The 23,666-nt window shown below is 36.9% G+C and overlaps 8 protein-coding genes across 13 annotated transcripts in view; 4 read left to right on the forward strand and 4 right to left on the reverse strand.

Annotated features, from left to right (window-relative positions):
• LOC109115979 (protein ROOT PRIMORDIUM DEFECTIVE 1) overlaps positions 1 to 806 on the forward strand; it is a 1,892-nt gene extending 1,086 nt beyond the window's left edge. Inside the window, exons 2-3 of one of the 2 annotated variants that reach the window (XM_010545626.1) lie at positions 1 to 343; positions 464 to 806. In XM_010545626.1, coding sequence (XP_010543928.1) covers positions 1 to 302 — 302 coding nt within the window. In that variant the 3' untranslated portion in view covers positions 303 to 343; positions 464 to 806. The other variant, XM_019202952.1, reaches the window with a different exon arrangement.
• Positions 367 to 3,189, forward strand: LOC104816697 (5'-adenylylsulfate reductase-like 4). 2 transcript variants are annotated; one of them, XM_010545636.2, is made up of 5 exons: positions 462 to 536; positions 1,119 to 1,641; positions 1,923 to 2,110; positions 2,198 to 2,325; positions 2,562 to 3,189. In XM_010545636.2, exons 2-5 carry the CDS (start codon positions 1,432 to 1,434, stop codon positions 2,927 to 2,929), a joined length of 894 nt encoding a protein of 297 aa, XP_010543938.1. In that variant the 5' UTR covers positions 462 to 536; positions 1,119 to 1,431; the 3' UTR covers positions 2,930 to 3,189. The 2 variants fall into 2 exon arrangements, with proteins under 2 accessions (XP_019058499.1, XP_010543938.1); XM_019202954.1 differs by lacking the exon at positions 1,119 to 1,641 and having other exon boundaries at positions 367 to 536.
• Positions 3,190 to 3,552: 363 nt separating this feature from the next.
• LOC104816717 (14-3-3 protein 7) lies at positions 3,553 to 5,770 on the forward strand. 2 transcript variants are annotated; one of them, XM_010545648.2, is made up of 6 exons: positions 3,553 to 3,766; positions 4,423 to 4,729; positions 4,810 to 4,897; positions 4,998 to 5,107; positions 5,215 to 5,363; positions 5,449 to 5,770. In XM_010545648.2, the coding sequence occupies exons 1-6, from the start codon at positions 3,700 to 3,702 to the stop codon at positions 5,499 to 5,501; spliced, it is 774 nt and encodes a 257-aa protein (XP_010543950.1). In that variant the 5' UTR covers positions 3,553 to 3,699; the 3' UTR covers positions 5,502 to 5,770. The 2 variants fall into 2 exon arrangements, with proteins under 2 accessions (XP_010543950.1, XP_010543953.1); XM_010545651.2 differs by lacking the exon at positions 3,553 to 3,766 and adding an exon at positions 3,828 to 3,913.
• Positions 5,771 to 6,219: 449 nt separating this feature from the next.
• Positions 6,220 to 8,709, reverse strand: LOC104816725 (probable protein phosphatase 2C 10). Of its 2 annotated transcripts, XM_010545656.1 has the most exons (6): positions 8,394 to 8,709; positions 8,135 to 8,248; positions 7,453 to 7,692; positions 7,080 to 7,356; positions 6,826 to 6,980; positions 6,220 to 6,732 (listed from the first exon to the last, which is right to left on the reverse strand). In XM_010545656.1, the coding sequence occupies exons 2-6, from the start codon at positions 8,171 to 8,173 to the stop codon at positions 6,595 to 6,597; spliced, it is 849 nt and encodes a 282-aa protein (XP_010543958.1). In that variant the 5' UTR covers positions 8,174 to 8,248; positions 8,394 to 8,709; the 3' UTR covers positions 6,220 to 6,594. The 2 variants fall into 2 exon arrangements, with proteins under 2 accessions (XP_010543958.1, XP_010543967.1); XM_010545665.1 differs by lacking the exon at positions 8,394 to 8,709 and having other exon boundaries at positions 7,453 to 7,685; positions 8,135 to 8,224.
• Positions 8,710 to 10,784: 2,075 nt separating this feature from the next.
• On the reverse strand, positions 10,785 to 14,094 carry LOC104816737 (cryptochrome-1). Its single transcript, XM_010545677.1, has 4 exons — positions 13,570 to 14,094; positions 12,821 to 13,039; positions 11,230 to 12,733; positions 10,785 to 11,052 (listed from the first exon to the last, which is right to left on the reverse strand). The coding sequence occupies exons 1-4, from the start codon at positions 13,889 to 13,891 to the stop codon at positions 11,049 to 11,051; spliced, it is 2,049 nt and encodes a 682-aa protein (XP_010543979.1). The 5' UTR covers positions 13,892 to 14,094; the 3' UTR covers positions 10,785 to 11,048.
• Positions 14,095 to 17,567: 3,473 nt separating this feature from the next.
• LOC104816742 (protein ODORANT1) lies at positions 17,568 to 19,280 on the reverse strand. Its single transcript, XM_010545680.1, has 3 exons — positions 19,136 to 19,280; positions 18,848 to 18,977; positions 17,568 to 18,498 (listed from the first exon to the last, which is right to left on the reverse strand). Exons 1-3 carry the CDS (start codon positions 19,266 to 19,268, stop codon positions 17,709 to 17,711), a joined length of 1,053 nt encoding a protein of 350 aa, XP_010543982.1. The 5' UTR covers positions 19,269 to 19,280; the 3' UTR covers positions 17,568 to 17,708.
• Positions 19,281 to 22,450: 3,170 nt separating this feature from the next.
• Positions 22,451 to 23,420, forward strand: LOC104816752 (signal peptidase complex-like protein DTM1). Its single transcript, XM_010545699.2, has 2 exons — positions 22,451 to 22,874; positions 23,260 to 23,420. Exons 1-2 carry the CDS (start codon positions 22,633 to 22,635, stop codon positions 23,345 to 23,347), a joined length of 330 nt encoding a protein of 109 aa, XP_010544001.1. The 5' UTR covers positions 22,451 to 22,632; the 3' UTR covers positions 23,348 to 23,420.
• A 100-nt stretch (positions 23,421 to 23,520) lies between these two features.
• The window catches only part of LOC104816746, a 3,495-nt gene continuing 3,349 nt past the window's right edge, over positions 23,521 to 23,666 (reverse strand). The window contains exon 9 of one of the 2 annotated variants that reach the window (XM_010545685.2): positions 23,521 to 23,666. The gene's annotated coding sequence lies outside the window, so the exon portion shown is untranslated. The other variant, XM_019202404.1, reaches the window with a different exon arrangement.

Consider the following 23,666-nt stretch of genomic DNA (forward strand, 5'->3'; position numbering starts at 1 on the left):
GTGTAGGGATTCTGCACGAGTTCTTGAGCTTGACGTTAGAGAAAAGAGCTTCGATACATCACATTGTTGAGTTCAAAGACGAGTTTAGCTTGACTAGGCAGACTTATCAGATGCTGAAGAAGCAGCCGAGAACGTTTTACTTGGCGGGCACTGAGATGAATTGGGCAGTTTTCTTGAAGGATGGTTATGATGAGAACGGGGTTTTGGTAAGTAAGGAACCACAGGTTTTGTTCAATGAGAAGCTGTATAAGTATGCCGATATGCAGCGGATGAAAACGAATCATGATCTTGATGATCACTGAGGAGCTGAACTTTTTCTTGGAGGAGAATGATCTCACCGAAGGCAAGTCCATTGGTTGATGAAATTTAGGTTTAATACTTTGATATAGAGCTTGCATTTGCATCCTCTGCTGAATATCTTTAGAGATTTTGTTGGAAAGGTTAATTCTTCTGTGTGATACAGGAGAATGCTTTGGTTTGATTCATTCATCATCAGATTCTTCCATGGCTGTTGTTCTTCTCCATTGAACAGCCAGGTAAAGTACAGGTTCTGATTCCATTTCTTGCATTGTAACATCAAGATTAGTGTATGTTCTTTGTATGTAAGCCAATGCTTAAGGTTCGTTGATCTTTTCATTTTTATTTTCCGTGTTTCCAATTTCGAGGTTTTGAAAACAGATCCCTTCTTTAAATAGTCATAGCTCTAAGAACAAGTTTTGAACTTTTGATTCATGTAATCTGTCGGGTTTGTTGTTGGATTTGCATCTCATTTGTCATCATAGGCCCGGACTAAACATTTTAGATCATTACATATCTTGATACCTGCAATCTTCTTGTAATTTTCATTAGTTGCAAAAAAAGAATATGAATCTGTATATTTTTCAATTTAGTGCCACAAAAAAGGGTATAGAATTATAACCTGAAAAACTTAGGATTTTCTTCTGTCATAGAAATATGATTTTTTGGGTCCATACGAATGATTCGGGGCGAAATGTCATTTCACTTTGTGGTGTTTGTTTATTCTTAATCCCGTTGGATCCATTAAACGGTCAAACATGCCACCGCATGAATACATTATTATAAATTAAATTACTCTCTGTCTCTCTCTCCCTTGTTAGTTATCCCTTCCCGTTCTTCCTACGAACTATCCAGTGCTACAGCAACGACTTCTTGCCCTTTGGTTTGTCTCCTAAGTCCGATCATTCGCCAAGAAAAATTCCGGTGATATTTGATGTAACCCTTTCCTCTTCTTCATATATCGGTCTCCAAATTCCATTTCGCGTTCGATACATCTGAGGAAATCGACATTTGGCAACATGTCAACTTCTTTGGGTTGTCCGCGACAACATCCGCGTTAGGATCACTGTTTTTTTTTCACCTGGGTATTGTGATTCTCTGGGGAGAATTTCTGGGTTTCGATTGTTTCCGCTAATGGAGACACGGATCTTGTTGTTCGTGGTGGTGCTGGGAAATCTAACTTGCGCCGCCGTCTCCTCCTCCTCATCCAGCAAAAGGGTTTCGTCTTGTCCCTTGGGTTCCTCCAAAGATCACATCTTAGGATTTCGAGATCGGTATTGTCCTGTATCTTGGCCTGGTGGTGAAGAATCGGACGCGCATCCAAGTTTCGGTTCTGTAACCAGGGTACGTTTCGGGAATCTCGATCAAGTTCTAGGGTTTCCTTTTGTCTAAATCTGTGGTTTAGCTGAATCTCGCTCTGGATTAGGGTTTGCGTCGAGCTAGGCGATTCTATATCGGAAAGAGTTACTTTTTTTTTTTATAGAAAAAAGTCTCATATGTGATTGTAAATAAAGGGATAAAGCTACCACAAGATGAACTAACACCAATGGCTGGATTCCTGAATTCGAGTATTTTTTGCTCCGGCGTGGTTCTTCATTGTTCATTGATTTTTCCTGGTTATGTAGGGAAATGAGCGTTGTTTGCAAATCATGTTGGATATGATTCATAAGAGAGAGTGCAAGTATGTGGCTGTGCTCTTCTTTGCGTCGTGGTGTCCTTTCTCCAGATCATTTAGACCGACCTTCAGCATAATCTCTTCGCTCTATTCTTCAATTCCTCACTTTGCAATCGAGGAATCTTCTGTCGGGTCAAGGTTGGTTGATAGAAAGCCATAACTTTTTCGGGGTTAGACATATCCGAACTTCGAACTTTGGTTAATTGCTGTTTTTTCTTGATGTAGTGTACTGTCCAAGTATGGAGTTCATGGATTCCCTACTCTCTTCATTATGAATTCGACAATGAGAGTTCGTTACCAAGGGCCCAGCAGAAGCCTCAGTTCTCTTGTTGCATTTTATCGCGATGTTACCGGTAAGGCATCTTGTTTCTTGCAGCTGCTTCATTGGATATTCATTTCGGCTTAGTATCTTTGTTCTAATGCTTTGGCCTTACCTTGGAGTAGACACTGGTCGATTTCCATAGTGAGGCCAGATGATAGGCTAGAAAAGATTATATTTTAATGAGCCGCACCATGCAATATGCATATGGGATGTTGCTCTTTTCTTCTCTGTGTTTTGGTTTATAACAGGCTTCTGATATTTGATCAGGCGAGGGTTTCAAGTTTAAACCAATGGAACTAAGCTCCATTGAAAAATTGGACGAAGCTTCGGTTGAGGAAAACAGACTAGTGAATCTGCTTCGCCAAGAGACGTGTCTGGCTCTTGCCACCGTATTCGTCCTGTTGAGATTGCTCCATTCGGTTTTCCCTACGAGACTGTTTGCTCAGAACATGAGCCTGGACAGCCTACTAGAGCATACGGTCGTGTATCTCAGCAGGGTTGTACAGTTATGCATTCGTCTTAAAGAACCTCGCAAGAGGAGGAATTTGCAGGAAGGAGCCATGAATGCCGGAGCTTGGGCTTCCAAGTCTTTAGCGACTGTATCGATCGGGGATTCAAGCTCATCGAGCAGATGAGTCTCAACTCCTCAGCGATGTTAACCTCTAATGGCTTGTAGAGCGCGGCGTTCGGATGAAAATGCTGACTGTATTTGCCATCTTTTACTAGGATTCATTGCTAAAACGTTTTGCAGCAGAAGCATTGATCTGTCCTCCTGTACTTCTTTCCTTTTACATCTTCAGAGAATTTCCTGCTGTAAAAAGGGTGAGTCCATGATTTTAGATTGTATAAACTCTTTCACATTTTTTTTTTAATCCAGTCTCCTACTTGTTGGAAAGTGAAAGTGAATCCCATTAATCAATCTCTATAAAGGTCATATCTTTCTTCATGTATCCGCATTTTGCATCACAGAAAAATCATGGTCATAGTCGAATATGATGTCATCATGTTATGCAATTTGGGGAAGAATATGATGAATTTACGCGGTTCAAAAAGTCGTGATTTCACAAGATTCTCGTCACTTTACAGATAATTCTGATTAAAACCTCTGGTACATTTAGAGGCTTAGAGTGGGGACAAAATGTGGTTCGCACGGATAATGAAGACATGAAAGAACCATTGAAAAGTGGTGAGGGGTCACATAAACGTCATCGGAGGGTTCAGATTTCTCCATCACAAGGTTTTGAGGCATTCCACTACCGAACACATATTCTCAGCCGTCGATCTCTTCATCTTTGTCTGAAACCCGACCGTCCGCTCCTTACATACGGACACAGCAGCCTTTTTTTTCCCCTCATCACTGTCATCAGAACAAAGACAAACGCGGGGAGAGAGAGAGAGAGAGACGATGGAGAAGGAGAGAGAGAATCAGGTTTACTTGGCGAGGCTTGCTGAGCAAGCCGAGAGATACGATGGTAATTAAAGTCCATACCTTTCTGAATTTGGGTTTTTTTTAGTTTTGCTTTGATTCTTTGAACTCTGTTCCCTAGATCTCCGTTTCATGTTTTTTCCCTGAAATGTACGGATTTTGGGTTTTTTCATGGTTTCCCAGAGAAGAACAGGTTATGAATCTTGAGTTTTTATGGTTTTTGGGCCTTGTTGATATCGATTCCTTCGTTGATGTATGCGTCTGCTTGATGCTTTTGTTGTTTTCGATTAATGCTTTTTATGCCAATCAATTTGAACTTCTAGTCGGCAGAATCGCAGAGTTAGAGTTAGGACACTCTTTATGGTGTGTGTTTTTGTCGGTATTTGATCCACAAATGGATCTTATTCTTATGTTTTCGGTTCTTCTTTTCTGAGTTCTGGGTTGTGATTGGCGCCTTCTACTGTCTTAATAGCATTAGTAAAATGAGAAAAAGAAGATCATTTTTTGATGACCCTCTTGTAAATAAAGTTCAGAGTCTTAAAAACTAGAGAGATTCGATTGTTCTTTACGTGTTATTAATTGGTGCTGATCTTAAATCTTTAGTGTTACAGACAACGATGCATCTCATAGCGTTTCAGACAAAGATTTAAGATCTATGAGCTGATTTTGTACTTTATTGGGTGAGTTGTCTTCTTGTAACAGAGATGGTTGAAGCCATGAAGAAAGTTGCACAGCTCGATGTGGAACTCACGGTTGAAGAGAGGAATCTGTTGTCAGTGGGATACAAGAATGTTATCGGTTCTAGGAGAGCGTCTTGGAGGATACTCTCTTCGATCGAGCAGAAGGAGGAGGCGAAGGGGAACGAGCAGAATGCGAAGAGGATCAAAGATTACAGACAAAGGGTTGAAGATGAACTCTCCAAGATCTGTAATGACATTTTGGCTGTCATCGATATGCATCTCATCCCATCTGCTGCCTCGGGAGAATCCACCGTCTTTTACCACAAGATGTGAGCCTTGTCCTTACAATCGGTTGATGTGATGAAATACATAGAATAGTCTTTTAGTCAAATTGTTTTGTTTTGTACAGGAAAGGAGATTACTTTCGCTACTTGGCAGAGTTTAAATCCGGTGATGATCGTAAGGAGGCCGCTGATCAGTCACTCAAATCCTACGAGGTCTGTCCTTCAGTTCCTTTTTCATTGATCGTTTCCCACTTATCTGGAGAATTTCCAAATGCAGAGTCTCATCGATATTTCTTCTATGTTTCCGACGTAGGCTGCATCCACTACAGCTAACACTGATTTGTCTCCCACTCATCCGATCAGACTTGGCCTGGCTCTCAACTTCTCTGTTTTCTATTACGAAATCCTGAACTCCCCTGAACGGTACTGCCCGTTTCAGACGATAGTTCCGCCCTTTCTATCTTTCTGTCCTGTTGTGTAATGGAATGGTTGAACCCTGACCAAATCTTATCGTTTTCTTGAACGTTCAGAGCGTGCCACCTGGCTAAGCAAGCGTTTGACGAGGCCATTGCTGAGCTCGACAGCCTTAACGAAGAGTCTTACAAAGACAGCACCCTTATCATGCAACTTCTCAGAGATAATCTCACACTGTGGACCTCGGATCTACCCGAGGAAGGAGGTAACTCACACCCGACACTTGTGATACTTGAACCGTAATTGGGGCATTAGTACTAAAGCTTAAACCTTTATTTTTCTTCTTGCAGGTGAACAATCTAAAGGGGATGAGCCTCAAGAAGAGGTAAGCAAGCAAATGTAGGAAAAAGAAAAGCCTTAACCTCTTTCTTCACAGTTCCTTCAGTTTCCTTCCCATCAGAGCGTCTGCAGAGCTGATGATGGCAACTAAGTGACGGGTGGCTTTGTGTATTGGTTTCTTTAGCATTGCTAAAGAACTTTTTATCCTTTGTACTCTTTTTACTGTTGTGGGTTTTACCCTTTTTTTTCTTTCAACTATGTGTCTGAAAACTTGTGTTATCCTGTCATGATTTTCTTGTTCTCAACTCAGTCTTGACAATAGCCTTCTGCCTACTTCTTTAGCAAGATATCCGAATTTTGGGCGTCTGTCTGTTCCGAGGGTATCCGAAATTCGGGTAATCGGTCGAGGTGAGCGTGAGATTTTGGTCCGTGACTTTGGGGAACTCGAGCCTGTGGGATCGAGTTCGATTTTCGTACGTCAATTATCGCACCCCGATAATCGGAGGCAAAGGGAGGAGAGGGTGGATCGGTGAGAGGGCGAGGATGTGGTCATTAGGGTTTCGAAAGACGATAGTTTAGGTGAATTAACGCCTGTTTCTGGTCGGCCAAGTGTTCCATGAATATCCGAAAATCGGGTACTCAATTCTCCAAGGTCGAAACCGAATACTCTGACCGAGAAATCCGAGATCAAGGTCGGATACATTAGAAAACTCGGGTACCCAATCCGCTCCGACAGTAGCATGGTATGAAGTTTATCTTCCGTAAGCATTTTATTACCAAAGTAACAGAATTTCACAAAGTGCATAACAGAAAATACAAGTTCCCATTACAAGAAAACATGTTTTTATGTCCAATAAACAAAGCAAAGAAAAAAATGTGCTTTTTTTTATCTACACACACCCACCAGTTTCTCTGAACAAATGCAGAAGAGAAGTTTCATACACAAACATCATTCATGGTTCACTTTCAAAAAAGCAAAAATCAAAACCAATACCAGACAGGACGCCGGAAAACTAACAACCACCGGAATTATACACCGGAAAAATAAAGATAACCCTCCACCATCTCCAATTCTGCGGAATCACATGACTTTTCTTGTTGGAATGAAAGCCTTGTCGGAATCTGACCTGTTTATTCGGATGTTCGAAAAGATTCCATCACCTAAATCTAACGACAACGCAAGAAATGTCGTCTTTGCTATCTCTTCTGATTGCTTCGGCTGTTAGTTCTTTCGCCGCTTTCAAAGGATCTTTGATCCTCCTTGCAATATCCACGGCCTCTTGGTTAGCCATAACCTTATCATTCACACGTTAAACCGTATTAAAAAAATGACCCTTTTCGTTAAAATCATTTCGGATTTTAAGAGCTAAACTGTAGATGGGTTTTACCTTCCATAGACCATCGCTTGCCAGAACAAGAATGTCTGTGTAACCGTCTACCGTGGTATCTTGTATGTCTGGATCTGATCTTAGATGGGTTTTAAGGCTCTTGTCCCCAAAAGCACGGGAAACGGCTAACTGACCATTAACCCGAGGGACATCTCCTGAAGAAAGAAAAAACAAAAACAAGAGAAAGCATGTTTGGCATGTAGACATGTAAAAGACAGCCCTGATTCGTCTGAAAGATATATGATGATTGTAACCTGGCATGTTTGATACGAAGCCTCCTCTATCCTCGATGCTCATTCTTTCGGTGTGTGGTTCATGATCTGTGGTCATCTGAATTGCCCGACCGCCTTGAGATAGAACAGCTCGGGAATCACCCACGTTTGCCACCCACAGATGACGCCCGTTTATCAGAATAGCGGTTACTGCAGTTGAACCACCTCGGCCCAAGTCAGAGGTATGCGAGAGAATCGCCTGGTCTGTTTTCTCATAGGCTTTCATGATTGATCTGTGTGGATCACGTAAGAAATCCTCCTGAAAAAAACTTAGATCGGAAAATGTCAAAACGAGGAAACATGATGGATTATTCTGAATGCCTAAAATCACGGAAGAAATGGTGGGAGTCGAGACCTCCTTGAGGATATTTGAGAATAGATGTTTCTGTAGATACGCTGGAACACGTTCACCCAAATGGCCATCGTAGATAGCAAACAGACCGAGTTCATGACCACCCATTTTCACAAACTTGGCCACATGATAATCCTCCATTGGATGATTGGCTTTTCCTTTCACTAAGCTGTAACCAAACTTGATCTTGCCATGGCCGTTTTTCCCTTTTCCAGAGCTAGCAGATGACCGCCCAACTGCAAGCTACAAAGAAAGGCGCAAAGACGAAACAGTAAAACATAATCACATCTCAAATCACTTGAACAAGAGAGAATGAAGATATGCAAGAGCCGGAAAAGAACAACAAAGGGGACAAGGAAGCAAGACATGATCAATGTACTCATCCATCAGATGAAACAAGTTTGTGAACTGTACTGAACTGTTCAAATGCCAAAGTTTGACCATAAACCCACGAAATTGATCCGAATTCTTTCCAGAAGCAGTTTGTCGCATATCAGGTCCTCACTCAAATCATCAATCACCGGAACAATCAATCAACAATCCTAGCTACCATAACGCGTATTTGTGAAGATATATATACTTTTACCATCAGAAACGTTCAGACGCGAATTCATCCAAAAAAAAAACGAGATAAAGCAGAAAAGATCAAAGTTTTGAAGGAAGATGTGAGTCTTGAGTCACATACATCGTAATCTGAAGAACCGAAGCAGCAAAGCCTCTCCATGAAAGCAGATGCTTAATTAAACAACAATTCCGATTTGTTCAACTGGCTCGGCAGCATCCGCTTCAATCTTCCGGCCTGCAACATCAAAAGCCCTTAGAACTGTGATAATCAAAAACCCTAATCCCAATTTTCCAAAAAAATCCCGGTAAAACAAAAAAAAAAAACAGACAGAAAAGACTCAAGAGAAACAAGAATTAGCAAAAGGGTCCTCGAGAATCACCTCCAAGAGCAGAACCCAGATTTCAGAAACGAGAAAGACTCGACCTTGGGGGTGTCTACCGTAGGAATAACACCGTGACTGAAGGGGTATCAACAAAATGACAGAGTCCGCCACGTCTTCGTGAAAGTCTTCGGTAAAACGACGGAATTAGTGGAACACGACGACGAGGAGACTTAATTTTCTGTTTTGTTTTTTTTTCTCCCTTAAGAAAAAAAAACTCTTATCTCACCTCCCCTTTGTATTGGGCTTCAATGGTTGACTTTCTTGTCGAACCTCAAAAGCAGAGTTTCTGTAATTTGGACATTTTCAATTGCCGTCTGTCTGAAAACACACATCATATCTCCTTTCGTACGCTAAATATGTTAAAAAAAAAAAAAAAAAAAAAACCAGTTTAAGTTCCTCTCTGAGAAGAAACACTTCACTTTCCCTTCATTTATTCTTTTACTTTTCTAATCTCTCTTCTTCTTTTCCCTTCTTTTAGCGTTTTCTTTGGTGGTTGGTTCATAATATGTAACGTAGTCTATAGTTTATCTTTGAACATAATTTTTTTTATAGGAAATTTACCACTATATAAATGCATACAAATTTTATGTTCGGCGGTTCTTGGAAATCTATATTAGTATTTTCTCAATTTTGGATTATTTTTCTTTTTTTGAGATGCACTCTCTAAATTTTTGAAGTGTTTCCATTGAATTTTCAGAGGCCAAAATCATAAAATTTGGAACTAAATATATAGATATAAGCAATTTCGGAACTAACCCTCTCTGAGAAGAAACACTTCACTTTCCCTTCATTTATTCTTTTACTTTTCTAATCTCTCTTCTTCTTTTCCCTTCTTTTAGCGTTTTCTTTGGTGGTTGGTTCATAATATGTAACGTAGTCTATAGTTTATCTTTGAACATAATTTTTTTTATAGGAAATTTACCACTATATAAATGCATACAAATTTTATGTTCGGCGGTTCTTGGAAATCTATATTAGTATTTTCTCAATTTTGGATTATTTTTCTTTTTTTGAGATGCACTCTCTAAATTTTTGAAGTGTTTCCATTGAATTTTCAGAGGCCAAAATCATAAAATTTGGAACTAAATATATAGATATAAGCAATTTCGGAACTAAATATGCAATAAGTTTTTCCAATCGGAAAATAGAAAATGACAAATCTTGATGGTATTCATTTTCAAAAGTTTAGGCATGTTATCACAAAATAATATTAGTTTAATATGAGAAAATAAACATCCCTTATAAATATCACATCGTTGGATTTTTATATAGATGTTATTTCTTAAGCAATATAAATATATTTATATTTGACTCCACCGATAAAAAAGATTTATATTTTTATAGAAAATTTTTTGGGTTCAACTTTGATTAATTTGGGTTTTTAAAATATTTACAACTAATCTATTTTTTTTATTGTCTCTACAATTTTATATTGTTTTATTCAATTCTATTATAGATTTTATATATCAAACCGAAAATTGTATTCCTATTATATCATCATACTAAATTCAAAAGGTTGGCAATTATGGATTATATCCAAAGTTTTCTTCGACTAAATCCAAATACAGATATTGATTTTGGATTGAGTGGTTACAATAAATCATAGCTACAACTGTAACAATATAAGGGTATGGAAGTATGACATATAATAAGGGTATATGTATAATGTAGAATTGTATAAATGTAGCTCCTAGTCAAAGTATCATAATTTCTTTACCCAAATTTTATAATGAAAAGATAGCTAATAGTGGCACCCATCAACTTCTACCCAAATAATAGTTGATTATCTTGTATCAATTTCCACTTCTAACAATGATTATTAATCCTTTTTTTTTCTAAGCCCTTATATGTTATAATCATAGAGTTTCCTCCCCAATCTTTTTTTAATTATCAAATCCTTCCAATTTTTTTTTCATCCCCACCTTAGTCTATGATATATCTATATGATTACATGCTAATCGACTAATATATTCTGAAATCGAATTTATCAAACATTTTTTTTCTATATCTTATGTTATATTTTTTTTACGGTAAATATATATATTTTGTGGGAAAAACAACAAAAATATGTTTCTCCCCGGGCAAAAAAATTCCGGCCCATGCACGTCAACGACGACTTGTCGGATCCATGTTTGACAATTTCTTTGCCAATGTTATATTAATATATACGCGTATAAGGCATATCCTTGATCGAATCTTTGACACTTTCTCCTCGTCCTTCAATACAGTTTCATGGCAATAATATATCATTGACGAATTCTAAATTTCTAATCATTACGATTATGACGGATATTAATATTATCTCAAATGAAATCAAAACCCGAGTGCGTATCCATACATATGCATACACATACATATATATATATATATAATACTTACATATATACATATAATACGAGCATGCAGATTATGAATTGGATGTCTGACTAACCAAAAAGAGAGAGGACAATGTCTGGTCTATTACCAGAGACATAGTAGGAACTATACAACAAGGGCTATGTTTATGTATACAAGATCGAAACATATATCAAATGTATTATCGGATCAGGTTTCTGGGACCGGTTATCCAGCTCCATAACCGGGTAAATACATCAAACCAAGCCAAAGTTATACCGGTTTAGCTGTGGATAAAGCCCTGTGAAATCCCATGTTTCACCTGTAACGTGTCAAAGTAAACACTTCAAAAACTCTGCTCCTGCTTGGTTAGAACAGTGCACCAAATACCAAATCGGGTTCATCGAAATTGAAACTTTAGTTGGATTTTTGTGAAAGATTGGAGTATTTTAACTGGGTTGTTGCTGAAAAATCAAAACTTGGGATGCATGTTACATACCCGGTCTGAGAAAGCCGTCTCCAGTTCAGAATTTGGCGGTGATTCTGCAAGTAACTAGATGTTGTACTTCCTTCAATTCCGTTTTCTTCACCAGGGAACTGTTCTGAGTAAGCAGGAGACCAAACCGGGACAACGCCTCCGTCCCTCTCTCTTCTGATGCTGCTAGAGGATTCGGCAGTTGAATCTTCTTCTGTGTTCTCCACTGCTATTCTGATGTTGAACTCCGGCATAGCACCGAGCTGGTTTGATGCCGGTTCTGTTCTTGGCTGTTGTGTCTGGTTCATGTTCATGTTCCCTGGAACTTCTGCTCTGTTGTCTCCTTCAGAGTTTCTCAGCTCGACAGAAGATTCTTCCTCTTCTTCCAGTCTGATCAAAGACGAAGTAATACTCGGGACCATCTGATCCTCGTACCGTCTGGTTGGAGCATTAGGGTTGTGTCTAGTTGGCTCTTGGTTTTCTTGAGGCTCTTCCATTGTGATGTCTCGAGGGAAAGCGATGGGAGCTGGCTCCATGCCAGAAGAATCTCCAAGTCCTTCTTCTGTTCCGTTCTCCATTGCAGCTCTTGAAGCAGCTTCTAGCTGCCACATCTGCAAAAGGGCCTCTTGAATCCGTGCTTTCGCTTCGTCTATCCCCACAATGGGCCGTGGATAGTTTGATCCTAGTTCGATACCAGCAGCTTGAAGCACAGATTCAGGTGTGTTCCATGGATGGTGTATCCATTCTGTGGGCAGTCTAGAAAGTTCTGGAAGCCATCTCCTTACGTATTCCCCGTGTGGATCAAACCTATACCCTTCAAACTGTGGATTATCTATACGATCAAACTCCCGGCTATCTGGGAGAGTACCAGTAATGTATTGCCAACCAAGTGCATCACTTTCTAAATCAGCATCCAGAAGAGTGTCCCAGAAATACTTCATTCCCCATCGCCATGGCAACTGAAGCACTTTCACGAAGAAGCTCGAGACAACTACTCTTATACGATCGTGCAACCAACCAGTAGCCCATAGCTCTCTCATCCCAGCATCAACCAATGGATAGCCCGTCCGGCCTTGCCTCCATGCCTTGAAATAGTTCTCATCCACAACCCAAGGGAAGAACTTTAGATGGCCAAGAAGTGGCCTTTCATGGGAATATGGATGGTTGAAGCTCATGTATCTTGAATATTCCCTGAGACCAATTGATTTGAGGAAAAGGTTCACACTTTCTTCTCCGGCTTTGTTTCCTTCGTTTGCCCAGGAGACCTGTTTGATCCGAACAAGGTGGAAAACCTTTCTCACGCTCACTTCCCCGAAATGCAAGTGTGGAGAAAGGAATGAAGTTGTGGCACTATCGGCTTTCCTACGGTTCTTGGAGTATTCGATCAATGGCCCGTTTATGAACGTCATTAGAGCTTTATCAGCGTTGCTCCAGCCCGGTGACCATGCTCGAGCTAGAAGGGCATTGCTTCCTTTCTCTGATTCATCCTCGAAGACCAATGTGTCTGAAGGACACTTGGACACATCACCTACAAGATTAGAGAATCAAAATGGATAATCCAGAATCGGGTTTCATCTTTAGAGAAGAAGTTGGGGGAGTATGACCAAAAACAGACCTGAAATGATCCTCTTGGGTGGGAGGAGAGGTGCTTCCGGGTCATAAGGCATGCTAAGGCATCTGTCCCAAAAGGCAGAAAACTTTGAGAAGGGACGGCCTTGCGCATCATTCACCTCCCAAGGCTCGTAAAGCAAATCAGCGTTATATGATCTAACGATTATGCCTTGCGCTGTCAGAACCTCCTTAGCACGGTGATCACGAACCAGAGACAAGGGATCTGAAACATAGGCATTGATTTGCTCAGATTCTGTACAAACTTCCCCATACAGACAAGAAACATAACATATGTTCCAAGAAAAGGATATCCATGAACGGAGCAAGAGAGACATTACTAACACATTAAACCCTCCGTAAAGGCAGAAAACTAAGCATAACCCATTTGAAAACATAACATTTACATCACAGAAAAGGCCATCACTGTTGGGAATATGATTCAAGTTCTCGTACAGATTTAGACAAACAGTTAATGTGTTGTTATGTTTCCGGTTGTTTTTGTATTTGAATTTAAAACTGTATGGGTAGTTATTTAAGGTTATAAATATGTGTATTTGTAATGATTTAATGCAAGGTGTTATACTCTGTTTCTCAACGGAAGAAACAGGGGTTGGTGGAACACCTTCAATCATTCTTAAATTCAAAGCAAGGAAAGTCTTTTCTTTGAGAGAATTAACAATCACAAACCCATTAAACCATATGTCAGTGTATTGTAAACGAGAATACAAGAAAAGGGCAAGGGCGAGAACCGACCATACAAGTGGTTGAAGAAGAGCTGAGAAGCACCAGTGGCTTTGACAACTTCAAGAAGAGAAGCGACACTGTCCGTGGATCTCTTGGTGACGAGACAAGTGCCTAAGCTCCTAAGAGAGGAATCGAGCTGAGCCAAGCTATTCTTCAGCCACCACCTCGAGACCCTTCCCGGATAATAGTGACCTTCTTCTTCAGGAGCCCAGACGAAGACTGCAATCACCGGACCTGCTCTTACACCGGCTGCTAATGCTGGATTATCTTCAACCCTAAGATCTCTTCTGAACCATACGATACTAGTTGACATCTCCGAAACGGAAACCATGCACGACGATGGGGAAAACCCAGTTCCTTTTGAGGGAAAAAACGGGTTTTTTTTTAATCTGTATTTACCCGGAATCCAACCCTTATTGGCTTGTTTCTCTCTCTTCGAGCTGGGGAAGAACAGAGGAAATATTTTTGGTGGGCGTTTGATGCGAAAAATCTTATCTTTAAGAACAATTTTGCCCCTTCTCTGCCTCTCTGGAAATGCAACAAAGCTTTTTGGGAATTATTCACATAAAAGAATTATAGTTTTGGACAAAATTGTGAAAAGCGATAAGCATTTTTTTTTTACATTTATTTCCATCTTTTCGTATTTATTGAACCCAATATTAAATAAAATAATTATTTACCTTTTTTTTCCTTCCCTCGACTTTATCGTGAGAAATTGAGAACGATTCTCTTCTACACCCAGAAAAGAAAAAGCTTTGATTTTTTTTAGGGAAAAAAAAAATAATTGGTCAGTGGGTGAAGGATTTCCATTGACAAAAACAATGAGATTCATTGGAAATTTTCCCACCACACCTTTTTTTTTTTCTTTTGTTTGTATTTTCCGATTTTATTTCCTTAATATTATCCTTTCCAAATTACAACAAAACAAACAAAAGTGGCTCACAAGATTTCTAGTCCTTCCCAAATTTCACCTTTTCTTCCTTGTAAAAAAAATAAGAGAACAACTAAAAGCTTCTCTCTCTCTTTTCTTAGAAGAAATTCTGCACAATTTTCATATAAATTTGTAATTTCATAAGCAGGCATGTGTAATACGATGCTTATTTAAAAACGGATAGGGGAGTGGGAGTTCTAGTCCAAATGAAATACTTGATAAGGGGGATAAAATAAATCTTTGATAAGGGATGACTTTCATAACGCTGTGAATATTTGACCTTTTTCATATATATATATATATATATATATAGAATAGGAGAGAGAAGAGATGAAGATGACACAATGGCCATATTGGGGTAAGATTCTCAAGTTTTATTGGAAGTTGGAGATATGAGAGGACATGTTGGCAGTGTGGTGGGAAGTGGATAGATATGCTGACCCCTTTACCTCTCTCTCTCTATACCATTATCATACCATTATCACAAATTACATTTACAATAATTCTAAAACATAAAACACGTCAAATAAACACATATAGTGGATATCTGCTATTTGTTCCACCTTCATTAAATTAAATATTATTATTTTATATTACATTGTTTTAGATTTCTCTAAATAGTTTGCCATCCATATTCCATCTTTTTGTAACCTTTTTTCGACCGCTAAAGTTTGAAAAAATGAGTAATTTCTCATGATCTAAGCGCGCGGGCGCATACATATATAGATAAATAATTTTTTTATAAGATAGATAAACTTGTCTTCAACAAAATTGTTTCAGAATTTCAAAGAAACAAAAAAGCAAACATATGTATATAAAGACACTATTTTTTTTTTCTATAAAAAAATAATAATAAAGAGTATGGGTTACATTACATCTGAGCATGGGCAAGGTTGATTGAAGTGGAGCATGTGCACTGTCAGCACATGCAACGCAACATGTGGTCCGGACCTATATTGTCTTGTTACGTTTAGTACATTATACACATATGTATATATAGCTATGCGCAGTATACTACGTACTATCTATTAAAATCAATATATACTGCATGGATTTTAAAAAATCTAACAACATATATAACTTAATCAAATATTATCAATTTTCTAAAAAATAGATCAACTGAATCACGTCATCATTAATTAGTCAAACAATATCAATTTACATATATAAATATTAATCTTACGAGTTATGTCAGTGTTCAATGATAAAAAAAATCGTCATTAAATTAACACGTTCGTGTGCAAAAAATTAACAATATTTAAATAATTGGTATAATCTTTTTAAAAGATTTAATATATATATATATATATATTAATCATATTTTAACAAATTGATGTATTTATATAAAAAAAATTTAATACATATATAGAACCGGTCTACAAAAAAATTTAATAACAAGAACTCTAATAAAACAAAAAAACAAATATATTAAATTTAGCTTTAGGGTGGAAACAAAATGAAATGAATCTATATTGTGTTCAACAGATTCTATATTTTGTTTAAGCTGATATGAATGAATTTAAAATTAATACAATATATATATATATAGTGTGTGTGTGTGTGTGTGAATTCTAAGCTATCGTTTCCCTTTCGCAGCTGACTTGGAGCTTGACCAAATGGGTCCATTGTTTATAACAGGAACAAATGACACCTTGTCAGATACAATAGCGATATGTTGTCTTTTAGTGAGCAATATATATCAAATATTATATAATATAATATATTATTTAATGGCTATATTTGGACATTTTACGAGAGTTTTGGAAATTGTGAATTTTGGTGATGGTTATTGTTTTTCAAAATTACATTTTTCTTTGCACCAATTAAGAGGAATTACCTTACTCTCCAAAGGTCGTACGAGATCTTCAACCGCATTGGTAACATTTTTTTTTTTGCACAAAGCATATAGTAAATTACAAGATTGATTAAATGTTAAGGGATTTAATATTCTATATAAAATTAGAAACTGATTATCAGAAGCTTTGTTCTAACTTTTAACATTAATGACGGGGGAAGATGAGGTTAGGATATTAATTAGGAAGAAATAAGCACCTAATCCAAGTAAAACCATGCGAGTCCTATTTAATTATATATTAAATTATGCAAAAGAATTCACTAATTTGGCATTTTCTAATTTTTTCTCCAAAACTTGCATAATCTCCAATAAAAAGCATGATTATAAATTAACGATATATATATATATATAATAATAATAAATTTATTTAATATCTCCTTATTATACTAAAAAAATACATCTAAAGTTTACCTTTTATAAATTGTATTTTCTTTAGAAGCAAACCTTGATACAATTATGAAAATATTTGATAGCATACAAATTATATAAATTGTATTTCCCTTGTAACTAGATGTATATATGGAATATTGCTTGGGTTTTTTTATGATATATTTTAAAATAAATGATTATATTTTTATTTTTATTCATAAAAGTTTTATATTTAAAATTCTTAATTTTATTTCCATTCTACATTAGTTTTCGTATTATTATTTATTTTATAAATTCAATTGATAACTTATTATCAATACGATATATTTATTTCTTTTGAACTACCGTATATGGTTTTAATGATATGGTTTATTTTTAAATTCTATTATTTTTTGTTAAAAAATTATTTTTATCTTGTGTTCGTATGTAATATCACATAATTTTTATGATATTTTTTTTTCTATTATAATCAATATATAATATATTTAAAAACTTCAAAGTACCAAACATTTTGTAACACACGAATTTTTAAAATTATCAAATATATTTATTTTTTTTTATTTGGACAAATAATTTACTCCATGGATTATGGATTTTATGTTTTGTCAGATATTTTTATGGCATTGTATTTAATTTTTGGAAAATTGTTTATATATTTTTCGATGTTAAATGTATTCGCGCGGCAATTCAAGTTTAAATATTGTTTATTTTAAATTCAACTAATCAAATTCTGATTTTAAATATTTCAAATTTTAAACTTTTCATTATGATATTTGTTCTGAAACTTTTGTTTTGCACGACATTTTTTTTTAACAATTAAGCTTTATATCTTTTTATTATTATCTTGTCTGATTTCATACAAATCTATAAGAAAGGCACGTACCCTTAAAAGGATTAAAGACATTAAAAACGTAAAATTATAAAGATTTAAAGAGGAAAAGAAAAAACTCGGTCATCTCCACATATAATATGAACCATCCAATAATACTAAGGCTAATTAAGAAATGTTGTGGACTGGTTATCGTCGAAGCAAAAGTCCGGCCAATACGGCAACGCCACGCCGGTTATCGTGGTATCGTTCATATTGTGAGGAAGAGAAGTAGTGGCAAGAACCCATGATGATGGATAATGATGTTGATGATGCTGGGGATGGTGATCATCATCATCATGACGAAGAGACGGTTGCTTGGCCATGTCATCGAAAGATAGATCCATTCGGTCCATCAAGTGATGATATTCACTATTCAAAGACGATGGTAGAAGAAGTGGATCAGCTCGTGATCTTTCAGTAGGACTGTTGTTGTCTAAAGGATACTGTTGTTGGAGTGATGGAGTGGTCGGATTAGTGACGGTCCCGAGAGAAAACGAACATTGGTTTTGATCCTTGAACTCATCTCGGGTCGGGTTAGGATTAGGGTTTAGGTCTTCGTTCGGTGAAACCGTGGAGTTTAAGAGATTCATCGCATGGTTATGATCGATGTCGAGAATGTTGTTCGGACCGTTACCGTTTAAGGAAGCAGCGGACTGAAGAAGGCATTGGAGATGGATCTTCATTAACTGAGCGGCTTCGGCTTGGATTGATGAGTACGAGTTCTGTTCGATGAGGTCTTTTAGGTTTGCTAAAGCTATGAGCTGAGGTAAGCTTGCGAAGAGATCGCTTCTTGGCCGGTGAGTCACCGGATCAATCCCCATTTGTATCAGCTTCTTCTTCATTTGCGTGTTCCAAAAGTTTTTGATTTCGTTGTCCGTTCTCCCCGGCAGATGCTTGGCGATATTCGACCATCTATAGCAATCAAACACACGTTTGAGTGTTACGCAACAATCATGCAACGAGTCAACAAGATGAAATAATTAACATCCGACACATAATTACACAGTTTATACTGTGATTGTATGACAGGAGAAGATTGTTCTATCGTTTTCGAGTATGCACCCGAAAGATAGTGAATGAATGCTGTTGTGACCTTGAGGTCACGGGTTCGAGTCTTGGAAGTAGATATTTCTGCAAGGTAAAGTTTGCCTACAATACACCCTTTTTGGTGGAACCCTTCCCCGGGCCCCGCTCAACGAGGACGCTTTGTGCACCAGGCTGCCCTTTATTATTTGGGCCAACGACAAACGATCCTACTTACTTGTTTCCAAGAATGGAATGGAGATGGAGAATCGTTTGTTCTTCCTCAGGAGAAAACTTGCCCCTCTTGATATCCGGTTTCAAGTAATTTGCCCATCTCAGCCTACAGCTCTTCCCACATCGATTCAAACCTGCAAAAAAAAAAAGGAAAAAAAAAAATTCCGACACTCACAAGATTATGTCCAAATGACAAACAACGTTGATACAAACATCAGCGTATCTCGGTTTTTGTTCGAATGACATGGAAAAGTTTAGTAGATTAAGCTAACGAACCAACAAAAAACAGAACCTGCAAACTCGGGGAGGGTTCTCCAGTTTCCATGGCCATGTTTCCTAACATATTCGACGAGCTTTTGGTCTTCTTCAGGCGTCCATGGCCCTCTCTTCACGCCATTCCCATCGCAGCAAGGTGGCCGTACCATCTCTTTCTTCTTGGTTCTTTACTACGACTAATATCGGATTCGTGGTTGAGACTTGGTATTTATAGTCGTGTGAAAACCCTAAAAAGATATTAATAAAAGAGAAGAAGAGAGAATACAATATCTTATTTAATGTAATGCTACGTGACTATAACGTTTTGATAGTTAAGTATTACTGTCCACATATCATTAATGAAGAATGCGGCACATAAGTGTCTGTGCATGTCACCTTCTCCATCGCTATTTTGGATGACGTATATATGTTTCTTCATGCATACATTATTGTTTATGTTTTTCTTTTTTATTTATTTATTTTGTAACGACAAAAAACTATATCAAGAACGAGAGTGTCGTACCAAAGTCACTTGGCATGTCGAGGTCCCATTTACAAAAAAACCATGCCACCACCACCATAAATGCGTAGCATGTTCAAGAAAACCTAAACAAAAGTGTCTGCTTACGAGTTCTGTGTCGGAAAGTTGCGAATGATACGTAGCTTCCGAGGAATTCGATTCACGAGATCTAAATCTCGAATTCTTTTCACGTACAAGCTACAAACGGATACTGTTTGGAAGTGTAGAACGAGAACGTGATCGAGGCTCGAGCTATGTCCGTATCGGACAAACCTTTCTAATATTTAAAATTTTGTTTTTTTATTTAATACATTGGTTTAACGACGAAGAATATTAGTCAGCAAACTAATCCATATTATCAGCCTAAACATTTGCTAAAGGATATTTGTTATGAAAACAGTTGTTACTACTTTCTCATTCCTGAAACGCTGGCGACTGCGTTAATGCTATAATGATAGTATGGTAAAAAAAAAAAAAAAGACACAGTAATTTCATTCTTGCACCTTTTATCGCCAATTGGCAATGAATCGGCTACGAGATTTATTCAGCGACACCTTTTCGTTGCTATTTGCTAATGTTAGTTGGTGAAGCAAAAATAGCCTTTAACGACATTTTTGCTATATATATAATATATATGGGCGTTTTTTGCAGTGATATGAATCCGTCTTATTTATTTAAATACAAATGATGATATCCAATATTCGGGAGCTGTTAAATAATTCTTAATAGGGTTTTGCGTAATTATAAATATACAGGATGTTTATAAGCAATAGGTATGTAAATCCCTTAATATTACATCTTGACCTATATGTATGGCTCAAATTAATCTTTGATATAATAGGATAAAAATTTATTTGTATCAACACAGACAACCATTATATCTTGCAAAAAAACTAATACTGTGTTTTCTATGGAGTATTCATGTGGAAAAACCAATTATATTCCCAACTGAAGTATTCGTAAAGTGCTTTATTTTTGTTTTTAATAGAATTAATTTTTTTTCCCAAAAGATGTATTGGGTAGTTGTATATTGGTATTGATTCATTAAAAGAAAACATATTTAAATTTTTGAGGTGGAGAAACTAAGATGATTATAGGCAATATTTAGCAATAATTATAAGTTGGTAAACAAATATGATCCCAATCTCATAAGTATTCTCCTTGAAACTTGACATCTACCGTGGAACAAGAAAAGAAAAGAAAAAGTAGTTCCTATCTAATATTATTTTTAGTTTTCTTTTGGAAGATTAGGGTTACTAATTAATGAGCTTAAGTATTTTTTTTCCCCCTTTTAGGGTGATGAACTTATTAAGTACCATAATCTCGGTTCTTGGATCAATGCCCTCCACGTCCCTTTTGGTGCCCATTCTAGAACACTTTGTATGCTCAATCTAGTTGTTGTCCCGTTTGCGTTCGCCTGTTCACTGCGGTGGTGGCGTTTGCGTTTTGGAAGTCCTGACTGGCGTTTCTGTCAAAAGTTAGCAAACGCGAACGCAAAAAACACTCCTGTGCCCTGCACTTGATATGCCATCTCTCTCAATAAGTTCTTCAAAACATCCAAAAGGCTTGGAAACGAGAAAAATAATGCCATCTCTCTCAATAAGTTGAGTTTCAAGCGTAAGCGATTAGTATGGTGATTTTTTTTTTTTTTAAAAAAAAGAGTAACGGATGTTACAAACCAAGGCTTAATTTCATGTTTAGATTCAATTGCTTCAACATCCAATTATATATATAAAAAAAAATCCTTTTGTGTTGCAAGGTTAACTTGTATAAAAATCGATCTTTCGCGACAAGAATCATGAAATGGCTGGGATTCCTTTAGCGTTCAAGGCGATACAGCGCTGTGTTAATGGAGGAGCTTTGCATATGGTGTGCAATTAACATGTCAAAAGCAGCAATCAACACCATTTTCCTCGGCTTGATTCAACAAGTGAAGTTGTAAACGTTCTTTAATATGAATGGATATGTATATAATAAATGTACCGAGAGGCATATATATATTCATTGGCTTTAACGACCAAAAGTAAAATACCATGAATATGGATATATAGAGCTTTCCAAGATCAATAGACACCTCGATATCATCCGTACGATCGAGCTTGACAATAGCATACGACAACATACATAATTTAAATGACTAAGTTTTTAGAAGGAACACGATTTAGTCTGCATTCCTTGTATTCAAAACAAGCATGACCAATAAAATGTCCCCGGCTAGTGAGAATATGGTTTACTCGATACATTATTATGACGTTTGATCATTTTTAACGTGCTTATAACTATTTTGTATGATGGAGATAATTATTATATATAGTTGAAAATGAGTCATATATGAACTATTTGTTAGCATAACCTCTTTTTTGTTCTTTAGCGTAGCAGAAAAGAAAAATAATTCTTTTATTTAGGTATTTTAAAATTTTGTTGGTTTAGTAGTTTTATATTCTATTAGTCAAGTATGAATTAGTTTTTTTTTTGGTTAAAATTTAGGTATGTTTTGGTAAAAGTTAAAGTTCGGATATTAATTAATAGGCTTTTTATAGATCAGAGTTTGGTATTTTTCTTATTCATTCTTCATAAATAATAACGCATGATATCAACCCGATGGATGCAACATCATCGCAAAGCAAGTTTAAATTAAAAAAAAAATCGTGTTAATTAAATATTTTAGAGTAAACAAAAAGAAAAAAAAAAGGGAAACCCGTATTTAATCAAACACAAACTCTTTTGAGAAAGAAATACAGTTGGGGCATCAAAGACATTAATGGCGGCATTTAATTGAATTGATTGTTTTCCAACAAAGCCCCATATATAAAAGATAGAATAACATTATTTCTTCAAAAAAAAAAAAATACAACAAGATAATGTGAATTTTTTTAATACGTACTTCCCTAAAAATGAAATAAACCCTCCAAAACACTACCTCTCTATGTCCTAACCCTTCTCAAAAAACTCTTAGAGAAGACAAGCCTCTGATACAATCTCTTCAAGAGAGATTTTGTCTGAAGAGAAACATCATGGGAAACGAAGCAGCTCTGAGGTCATCAATGGTGAGTCTGGCCGTGTTGATGGCTCTGGTGTGGGTTTGGACTCAGTCTCTGAAGAAGACTTTGGTTACTTATCTCATCGGTGTTTGTCTCATCGCCGGCGTTTTATTGCCCGACTGGGATTTCTTCGACCGGCCCTTCTCCCGGTGGATCTACCCTGTCTCCGCCGAGGAGAGAGCCGCCGCTCTTGCGGGAAAATCCGGTCCCAAAAGGTTAGTTTTTCGTATGATCAAATCTGATTTAGATTGTGGGTCTATGTAGTAAAATTTTGTTATCACATGTAGGAAGATGATCGTATCACTTATAGTTCAAAATGTTGATAGAGCAAAGCATGATAAATCAGTTCCAAACCCCCTTTTCTTTTCCGAATCTATTGGAGTATGTAATCGGTCTTGTTATTGTGTTCATTCAGATCTTGATTTTGTGTTTTGCTTTTATGGGTATGATTGATATTATCAGTTAGACAAGCACCATGTAGATCATATGTATGTATGGCTATGCATGTTCGTGTATGATCACTATATATATATTAGTTGTATTTTTTTTTTATTTTTAAATTTTTTGGGTATTGATAAAGATTGATGTGTTATGTGACAGGATTAGAGTATACCCTTTGAGGATAATCGTATATTGTACGGTCTACGGATTTGCGATACGCAAGTGGTGGACGCTCGTATCGACTTGAAGTCATCTTTAAAACAACTTGTATTACTTACGTCAATGTACTTGCCGAGTTAACAGATGTCTATTCTTTTCAAGCCTGCCTCACCAATTATTACATCCTTAATGCCCTTCCAACTCTCGCTGTCTTTAGTTAATAAAAATATGGGATATAGCTTTGTATAACTAGACTATGGATGAATGATAACATAATAACTTGTGGGAATATACATTAGCAAGATCTCTATAAGTAACAAAAAATTGGCTACTTCTCAAGATCCCTACAAATGTATACACCTGGTCCCTGTAACCCTAAACGCTCCCTTGAAGAATCGATGAATCGG

This window comes from Tarenaya hassleriana, unplaced genomic scaffold (assembly GCF_000463585.1).
Source record: "Tarenaya hassleriana unplaced genomic scaffold, ASM46358v1 Cleome1, whole genome shotgun sequence".
NCBI classification, from domain to species: Eukaryota; Viridiplantae; Streptophyta; class Magnoliopsida; order Brassicales; family Cleomaceae; genus Tarenaya; species Tarenaya hassleriana.